The 10205-nt window shown below is 34.8% G+C and overlaps 1 protein-coding gene across 2 annotated transcripts in view; it reads right to left on the bottom strand.

Moving 5' to 3' along the window:
* Positions 1 to 1165: 1165 nt before the first annotated feature.
* Positions 1166 to 10205, bottom strand: part of BLOC1S5 (biogenesis of lysosomal organelles complex 1 subunit 5) — a 58195-nt gene continuing 49155 nt past the window's right edge. For both annotated transcript variants that reach the window (XM_036350229.1, XM_036350230.1), the window contains one exon: positions 1166 to 1601. In XM_036350229.1, the coding sequence (XP_036206122.1) occupies positions 1422 to 1601 (180 nt within the window). In that variant the 3' untranslated portion in view covers positions 1166 to 1421. The remainder of the gene's footprint in view (positions 1602 to 10205) is intronic.

The raw sequence follows: 10205 nt of genomic DNA, 5'->3' as shown, positions 1-10205 counted from the left end.
TCTTTCAGTGCCTTTCTTTATTGAAGAGCAATAAAAAACATTTGAAAGATTTATCCATACCTCAAATTCATTTGCTATAAACCTCTTGAAATATTGCATGTTATTATTTTTTTAAATATATTTTTATTGATTTTTTACAGAGAGGAAGGGAGAGGGATAGAGAGTTAGAAACATCGATGAGAGAGAAACATTGATCAGCTGCCTCCTGCACACTCCCTACTGGGGATGTGCCTGCAACCAAGGTACATGCCCTTGACCGGAATCGAACCTAGGATCTTTGAGTCCGCAGGACGACGCTCTATCCACTGAGCCAAACCGGTTAGGGCTTAAAATATTGCATTTAATTTTGCTTTGTTTACGGCAAATAAAAAATAACTTAATTCCTCAATTACACTGTTAAATGCAGATTTTTAAAGCTCACAGTGATGACTGAGTTGGTACATGTTTCATCATAGTACACCTGCTTATGAGAACAGACGCTAAACACTAAAAAGGATTTACATTTAACATGGATTATTTGCCATATGGGCAATTACTTCTGGCATATTCAGAGCCAGAATAATTGTATGATTCCAGAGGAACTCCTTGCAGATTTTGCTGATTACTCATTACACAGTTGAAACATTTTAGAGATTATTTGTCTTACAAAGCTCACCCACAGCAAAAGAGACACAAAAATGAGGTAAATACTATAGGCAAGATTATGGTTCTTGGAAAGGCTAAAAGTCAAACTATATTTTTGGTAAGCTTTTCCTTCTAAGCATGTTTTAAAAGCTGAAAGTATGAAGTGCTGGAAGGCCACAAAACTTAATAAGTGTGTCTTGTCATCAGTGAAACACATGGCATTATGCTGCACTGCAGACTCCGTAACCTTTCAGCAGTTCAATGACCAGCAGGGCCACCTTTGCTACAGTAGAGAGTGTTTTACTCTCACCTCTCATAAAGGTGATCTATGTTCCAAGGACCATTGTTTTTGTCTACATTACTGATGGAATAACACTCTACACATTCTTCCAATAGCCAAGGAGGCTAAAGCAGGCAACTATTATATCTGCTTTCTAAGCCACAATAATAAGCTAATATTAACCCTGTATAAGAATGAAATTATTTTTCTAAGAGGTCTATACTTACAGTTCTCTGAGATAATCAATAATAAGAAGACCAATTCTGATTAACAAAAAGTAAATTTATCCAATTTTTCTTCCTACTCTTGCCCAAATAATTATACATAGGCACTTAAACAGGAAAGATATAGCACTCTTTTTCCACTAAACATTTAATCAGTACTCCAGTAGAAGTTTCTTTCTCCTGATATGAGTGTCACTATATTGCTAAGCTTGAAGCAGAGGCTAAATGGTTTGATGAGAATAGTTAGTTCTTTGGGGCAAGTCAATGCTTTCACACTGTCGTGGTTCAAGTTCTCAAAAGGTTGAAAATTTTCCTAGGTCCTTCTTCATTTCAGCATATTGTTCTTTAAGCCTCTCCACAGCTTTTCTGTGCTCTTCATCCACTTCAGCCTGTTTGTTGTGTTGTTCTTTCATGAAATCTTCCCACTGGATTATATGCTGGTTTTCACTAGCTATTAAATGGTCATTATAAATCTGAGAAAAGAAAATTTGAAAGTCATGTGTCATTTTCCAGACAATTATTTTTCTATGCAGAAGAGACAAACATAACTTTAACTCTTGATATTTGGTTACTATAGCAATCACAGCTTGAAAATCACAATGATAAAACTGCATTATAGTTTTAATGTCCAACAAGAACACAACATATTAGAAACTTACTATGACTGAACATGGGTATCCACATTGTCAAAATTTCAAAAATGTCTAGTATTGTTAAATGACAAAATCAAATACAATTCAAGTAAACTTTCATACCTCTACTTCTCCTCAAATACCATTTAACTGCATATAACTTTTAAATCAAGCTTAAAGAATATATGCCAGAAATGATTATTATAAGAAATTAAAATGTATATCTTACACAAAATAGTTCTTTAAATGCATTAAAAATAATTATGCATTGTTAGTCACTCAAGAAATCTCTTCTGGTTCAGTTCCATTCCTTAAAGCAAACAAACTCCAAAAGCATAGCTGTCAAATATTTGGAGATGCTCCTTAATATTTCTATATGAGAATAAAATTTTTGCTTTTGAGGACCACAACAATAGAGATGAAACAATGTATAAGTAAAAAAGGCATGAATTTAGTATAATTTTAATGATTATCTTTGAATATGTACAACAATGAAAAATAACTTTATATCTCTGCCTCAAATATTCTACATACAACTTTAGAAGTTAAGTTTTGAGACAAGCTAAGTCCTATTCAACAAACAAGCAAAATATGATGATATAAACCATAGAAACCTACAAAACACCTAAAGCCATTACTAATCCCAGCACACTAATGTAGGCACCTGGTGTGCTTATGTACTGGCAGCTCAGCTGCTGGGAGAGAGCTATAGGAAAAGAGCCAACCAGGTTTTCATGTGGCCCATAAAGTCCTTGCTGCCTTACTTTCTCTCTTATCTGGGACATGATGAGAAGCAGAAGGAAGAGCTGGATAAGCCATCACGTTCTAAGTATTTATGAAATGCATATTTCTGTTAGCTGTTTTGTGTATCTTATCTACTTCTATAAACCTCTCTTACATGGTAACATTATTCTCATTTTACAGACGAAGAAATAAAGGCTTAAGGACACTAAATTTACTTCTCTATGGTCACTCAGCTATGAAGTTGCAGAGTCTCACTTAAGTCTTTCTAACACCTATGCCTTTTCTATCACAAAATGTAAATCAGATCTTTCCAGAGGAAGTTCTACATAGGTAGCTAAAGTCTCTTTCACAAGACCAAATAAAAAAGGCTATTGTGCCCTAACCGGTTTGGCTCAGTGGATAGAGCATCGGCCTGCGGACTGAAAGGTCCCAGATTCGATTCCAGTCAAGGGCACGAGCCTTGGTTGCAGGCACATCCCCAGTGTGGGGTATGCAGGAGGCAGCTGGTCGATGTTTCTCTCTTATCGATGTTTCTAACTCTCTATCTCTCTCCCTTCCTCTCTGTAAAAAATCAATAAAATACATTAAAAAAAAATAAGTAAATAAATAAATAAAATAAAATAAAAAAGGCTATTGCAAGAGCTTTTTCTGCCAATCCTATGTGAAGTTCCTCAGCACAGAGGCTTCTCAAGTAAAAAGAGGGTGAGGGTCTGAAGTTTGAGTTATAGTAAAACATTAGCCTAAAATATGTTCCATAGACTTTTGGAATTTAATAGGTATTACAGTAGTGAGGAGAGAAGGTTAAGGAGGGTTTTACAGATCCAATATGGTTGGGAAGCAGGTTAAGCAAAATCCAAAACATTACTTTTTAACTTTTTAGCCTCATGGATTGTAATTGTCCAAAATATACATAAAATAAATTATTTTCATAGAACTTTTGCACTATTAAATGAGAAAGCCATTAGACTAAAAAGAAAAGACAACGGCAAATAAACTTCCTAAAAATGGTATCTCGTTTTAGCTGTAAATTAATTTTTAATAAATACAGAGAACATTAACATCCAACCTCAGATGTTATTTAAAAATTTATTATTTTATTTTTAATCAAAACACCATAATTGGCTCAGCTGACCCTGTGATTTGGACCTGGTTCCACTTCCCCTCAGGAAGCTCAACAGAGAAAGATGAAGATCTGGGAGGCAATAAACCTTGCTTCAAATTCTGGTTCACTTATTACCAGTTGTATGATGCTGAGCAAGTTAAAAAGTTTCTTTAACTTTAAAGTATTATTCATAAATAATATTTGTAAAAATCAGAGGTAATACATGTCAAGTTCCTAGCTCAGTGCCTGTGGTGCTTAATAAAAGATCAATATTATTATTATGCAAAATCACAAGTACCCTGGCCGGTGTGATTCAGTTGGTTGGATGTTGTCCTATGCACCAAAGGTTGCTGGTTTGATTCCAGGTCAGGGCACATGCCTGGGTTGCAGGCTCAATCTCCAGTAGTGGGTGTGTAGGAGGTAAGCCCAATAGACGTTCCACTCTCACATCGATGTTCTTCCTCTCTCCCTCTCCTCCCCCCTGCCCCGCCCCAAATAATCAATAAATTAAAATAAAATCACAAGCAAAGAATCTGGAAGGCATGTCACACTACTTTTTATCCTCTCCAATTTAAGTTTTTTTGTTCTTTAACTGTAGTCATTTAATTTTAGTAATACTTTCTTATAGTAATTCGAACAATAGAAGTAGCTCAAATAAGTTTCCTCTTTCATTCCCATATTCACTTCAATCCCCTTTGATGATTCCACTGTATACTATTTTGCTATGTTGCCATTCAAACAGATTCACATTAAGTCTTATAGAAAGTGATAGTGCCCCTTCCCCCAACACATACACACCAAATCTTTTCCAAGTATTACCTTTTTTCCCTAGTATTATTAATAGTTTGATGGGTATTCAGAAGATTTTTACCTATATTTATACAACCATATATTTTTTTAACAACAAAATGAAGTCACATTACATATGACGGTTTGCAGCTTCCTTTTTTTTCAGTAATGATATAATCGGTACTAGTGGCAGACCAACAGCAGGAGGGTGGGTGAGCTCTGCCCTGGGTACAAGCAATCAGGGGGTGCAATGTCTGTACAGAATTTAAATCAATGACACAAAGAGTTGAAAGACCATCTTTTATTACCACCAGGCATGGCAATACTGAATAATGTCACTACTAAAATACTCCTAAACCAAAAATCTTGCTTTGGTTAATCGCCAACATTTATAGGGAACTCATACATCTTAACAAAAGGAAGATAAACAATCCAATCAAAAAATGGGCAAAGGACCTAAATAGACACTTTTCAAAAGAGGACATTCAGAAAGCCAAAAGACATGAAAACATGCTCAAAGTCACTAATCATCCGAGAGATGCAAATCAAAACAACAATGAGGTATCATCTCACACCTGTCAGAATGGCTATCATCAACAAATCAACAAACGACAAGTGCTGGAGAGAATGCGGAGAAAAGGGAACACTCGTGTACTGCTCGTGGGAATGCAGACTGGTGCAGCCACTATGGAAGACAGTATGGAGTTTCCTCAAAAAGTTAAAAATGGCCCTAACCGGTTTGGCTCAGTGGATAGAGCGCCAGCCTGCAGACTGAAGGGTCCCAGGTTCGATTCTGGTCAAAAGCATGTACCTTGGTTGCGGGCACATCCCCAGTAGGGAGTGTGCAGGAGGCAGCTGATTGATGTTTCTAACTCTCTATCCCTCTCCCTTCCACTCTGTAAAAAAAAATCAATAAAATATATTTTTTTAAAAAAAGTTAAAAATGGAACTCTCATTCGACCCAGTGATCCCACTTGTAGGAATATATCCCAAGAAACCAGAAACACCAATCAGAAAGGATATATCCATCCCTATGTTCATAGCAGCACAATTTACCATAGCGAAGATCTGGAAACAGCCTAAGTGCCCATTAGCAGGTGAATGGATTAGAAAATTGTGGTACATCTACACAATGGAATACTATGCTGCTGTAAAAAGGAAGGAATTCATACCATTCGCAACAGCATGGATGGAACTGGAGAGCATTATGCTAAGTGAAATAAGCCAGTTAATGAAAGAAAAATAAAGACCATTATAAACTGATGAGCAAAAATTGATACAGAGGAGGAGCAGCCTCGAACAGACTGTCAAACTACAGCCGGAAGGCTGGGGAGGGTTGGGGGGCAGGAGGGAGGGGTAAGAGATCAACCGAAGGACTTGTATGCATGCATATAAGCATAACCAATGGACATAAGACACTGGGGGGGGGGGGGAGCGGGAGATTGTCAAGTGGGGGGGGGGAAAGGAGACACATGTAGTACTCTTTGTAATACTTTAAGTAATAATAAAAAAAAATCTTGCTTTGGTCTAAGTCCTAAACAATTGCTGAGGTTGTTGAATTTTAACAATATATGTTACAAATTAACAGATTTTTATAGTTAATCTTTAATAAACATTGTATTCTACACTGGAGTTAATTTAGAGGACTCCCACTTTAAATAGCCAGTCCTGGACAAAGTTGAAATCAGCTGTTCATTTCAAATGTAAATTCCCAGTAGCTAAGAATCATTTCAGTTTTCTCTGGATGTTCAGCTTCTCCAACCTCTGGGTAATAAAATATTCTTGCATTTAACCAATGATGGCAGAGCAACTGCTGAAATAAAACCCGAATTAGTTTCAAATCTATCATTCTACATTACCATACCATTTTTTGTACGTAAATTTGTATGTTTTTATTTGTATTTACAATTTTTGTAATGCAGAAATATCAGGAACCATTAGAATAGTTTTCAAAGAAACAAAGACAGCATTGCAATTTCTGAATTTATTGTAAAATGTGATTTTTATAAATCTCTTCTAGACTTCATTTGAAAAACTTTTTGAAATGTATAATAAAAGTATTTTCAATAAACTATGAGTCAAAACAGATCGATAAAGCTGATATACTATTTTAAGTTGAATATTCAAAGGTCAAATTTGATGAAGTCATTAATAAATTTGCATAAGTTAAGAATTAAATGCAAACTATAATATTATTACCATTACTGTAACAGACCAATATGTAGGTAGATATGTTTTTCCTCCTTTTTTCAAAAACTATATTAATGTACTTAAAATGATCACTCTCTTACTTTTTCCTTTTGCTGTTATAGCACTTTTTAAATTGTTGACTTTTTTAATGGTATAATTATGTACATTAAGTTAAAAAATACTATCTGCATTTTTTTCTTATTATTCTTTAACATCAGGATTATTATGTATTACAAATAATTTTGTCGGGGAGGGGTTTAAAGATGATCTATTCTAATGTCAAATATGATAGGTACACTGTTCCTATGGACCTCTTTCCAAGGTCACACAGTGAGAAAGGGGTAGAATCAATAGTAAAAATCTAGTTTTCTGCTCTTTTTTGCTATATAATGCTGTTCAAACCAAACATAATGAGTCATGAGGATTGGCAAAAACAAATATGTATTTCACATTCCAATATCAAAAATAATTAAGAGATTTTAAAAAACACAATGTGAATCACTTAAGATACATATATTTTTTAGTTAAAAATAAAAGTACAACTAACTTTGGTCTCATTTTTCTTTGTTTCTTCTAGCAAGTGATCATAAAAAATCATGTGGTATTAAAAATCAAAGTCACACAAGGAGCAGATGACTTTATTAGTGAATTCTACCAAACATTTCAAGAATTAATACAAATCCTTTTCAAACTATTCCAAAAAAAATTAAAGAGGATGGAAGGTTTAACTCATTCTATGAGGCCAGCACTGTGCTAATACTAACTGATACAACATATACCTCAACAAAAAACTAGCAAACTAAATTCAACAGTATATCAAAAGGATCAGATGCTATAATCAAGTAGGATTTGTTCCTGGAATGCAAGGATGGTTCAACACATGAGAATCAACTGACAAAATACACTACAACAACAGAATGAAGAAAAAAAAATAATCATCTCAATTGATACTGAAAACACATTTGACAAAATTCAACACCCTGACATGATAAAAACAACTTAAAAACCAGTAATAGTAGGAAACTATCTCAACATAATAAAGGCAATATGTGAAAACTCACAGCTATCATATCTGATTGTGAAAAACTGAAAGCTTTCCCTCCAATATCAGGAATAAGACAAGTATTCTGCTTTTTCAACTTCTATTCAACATAGTATTTGAAGTCCTAACCAGAGCTATTATGCAAGAAAATAAAAGGCATCCAAAATGGAAAGGAAGAAGTAAAATTATCTGTATTCACAAACAACATGAGTTATATGTCAAAAATTGTAAGATTCCACAAAAAACTGCTAGAAATACTAAACAAATTGAGCAAATCTACAGGATACAAAATCAACATGCAAAGTTAGTTGCATCTCTATACCCTAACAAAGAATAAAAAAAAATTAAGAAAACCATTCCATTTACAATAGCATTGAAAAAGAATAAAATACTTAGAATAAATTTAATCAAGGAGGCAAAAGACCTGTATGCTAAAAACTACAAAACTTTGTTGAAAGAAATTAAAGACACAAATCAATGGAAAGGCATCTCATGCTCATGGACTGGAAAATTTTATTTTGTTAAGATGTCAATACTATCCAAAGTGATCTACAGATTTGATAAAATCCTTATTAAAATCCCAATGATGTTTTTTACAGAAAAAGAAAAATCCATCCTAAAATGTATATGAAGTGACACCAAATAGTCAAAACAAAAACAATTCTTGAAAAAGAAGAGCAAAATTGATGTCTCATACTATGTTAACCATGTGTTCATGATGTTTTTACATCTGGGGCCTTGCTGACCCTGGAGAGACTGTCCCTTCCAGAGCTAACTTATTCCTAGAGATAGTAAACAACCACCCTGTGAGAATACCTTTTATATGCAAGCCAACCAATACAAAGCCCATACCCTAACTACCTTCTTTATTGTACTCGCACATTCTGGGCCACTACCTACCTACCCTAGGCCAGGTACCAGACAACTATGCTCTTATGCCCCAGAGCTTGATAAAATTATTCGAACTAGACAATCCTAAGCCTGATTACCCTGCTTCATATGTAACTTCCTTTGGAAACCACAATAAAAGCTCTTGCCCGTGTTTTCCCTCTTTCACTCTGCCTGACAAACCCTAGTGCCTTCCTACATGGTCCTGTGTACACAGCATGCCCCCTCCTTTTGAGAACTATGAGTAACAAATTATCTTTATTGGAGATGGCAATCATCTCCAATCTGTTGGCTTCATCAAATCTAAATAATAAAACCTACATTAAAAAACATATTTCCCCTACTTTCCTTCTGGGGATTGATAGCCTGATCGCTGTTTCTCAGTCTTTGGGTCTGTCCCTTTTCATCAGTCTATGTTGTTCTCTATAATCCACAAATGAGTAGGGGAGGGCGGGGGTAAGGGGAAGAGATCAACCGAAGGACTTGTATACATGTATATAAGCCAAACCAATGGACATGGACAACAGGGGGATGGGAGCATGAGTGTGCGGGGCGGAGGGGGGGGAGGTTAGGGGTTAATGGGGGGGATGAGGACACATTTGTAATACCTTAACTAATAAAAAAAAAAAACATATTTCCTAATTTCAAAACATACTGCAAAGCTACTGTAATCAGTGTGGGACTAGCATAAAGATAGACATTTAGACCAATGGAAAAGCCCTTTGTCCATTTTTTATCAAACTGTTTTATTGTTGTTGTTGTTATTGAACTATATAGTTTTTAAAAATATTTTTTGAATATTAACCCATTATTAAATACATGATTTGCAAATATTTCTCATATTCTGGGGAATTGCCTTTTCACTCTGTTCATAATATCATTTAAGGCACAAACGTTTTTAATTTTGGTGAAATAAAAACAAAAATTTATTTTTACTTTTGTTGCCTGTGCTTTTGGTGTCACAGGCAAGGAATCACTGCCAAATCCAATGTCATGAGGTTTCTCTGTTTTCTTCTAAGAATTTTATAGTTTTAGGCCTTACATTTAGGTCTTTGTTCCATTTTGAAATAACTTTTGTATATGATACAAGGTAAGGGTCCAGTATCATTTTTTTTTTTGCATGTGAATATACAGTTTTCCCAACACTATTTGTTGAAAAGATTGTCCTTTCGCTATTGAATGGTCTTGGCATATAAAGATTTAATACAATTCTCATCAAAATCCCAATGGACATTTCTACAAAGAAGATATACAAATGTCCAAAAACCTTAAGATGTTCAACATCACTAATCATTAGGGAAATGCAAACCAAAACCACAATGAGATAGCCATTAGAATGGCTACTATGAAAAAAAAACCACCAGAAAATAACAAGGATGTGGAGAAAATGGAATGCTTGCACACTGTGCTGGTGGGGTGATAAAAATGGTGCAACTTCTGTGGTTCCTCAGAAAATTAAAAATAGAAATACCATATGTTACAGTAAGTCTACTTCTGGGTATAGATCCAAAAGAATGAAAAGGAGGAATTTGAACAAATATCTGTTTACCCAAATTAATAGTAGTATTATTCACAATAGTCAAAAGGTAGAAGCAACCCAGTATCCATTGATAGATGAACGGATACACAAAATATAATCATCTTTAAATGTTGGGGGCCAGATGTAAGCTGGCAAGATCCTTGCACCTGA

This window comes from Myotis myotis, unplaced genomic scaffold (genome assembly GCF_014108235.1).
Source record: "Myotis myotis isolate mMyoMyo1 unplaced genomic scaffold, mMyoMyo1.p scaffold_m19_p_2, whole genome shotgun sequence".
NCBI lineage: Eukaryota > Metazoa > Chordata > Mammalia > Chiroptera > Vespertilionidae > Myotis > Myotis myotis.
The sequence above is the reverse complement of the archived record's forward strand: the minus strand, read 5'-3'. Positions and strand labels throughout refer to the sequence as shown.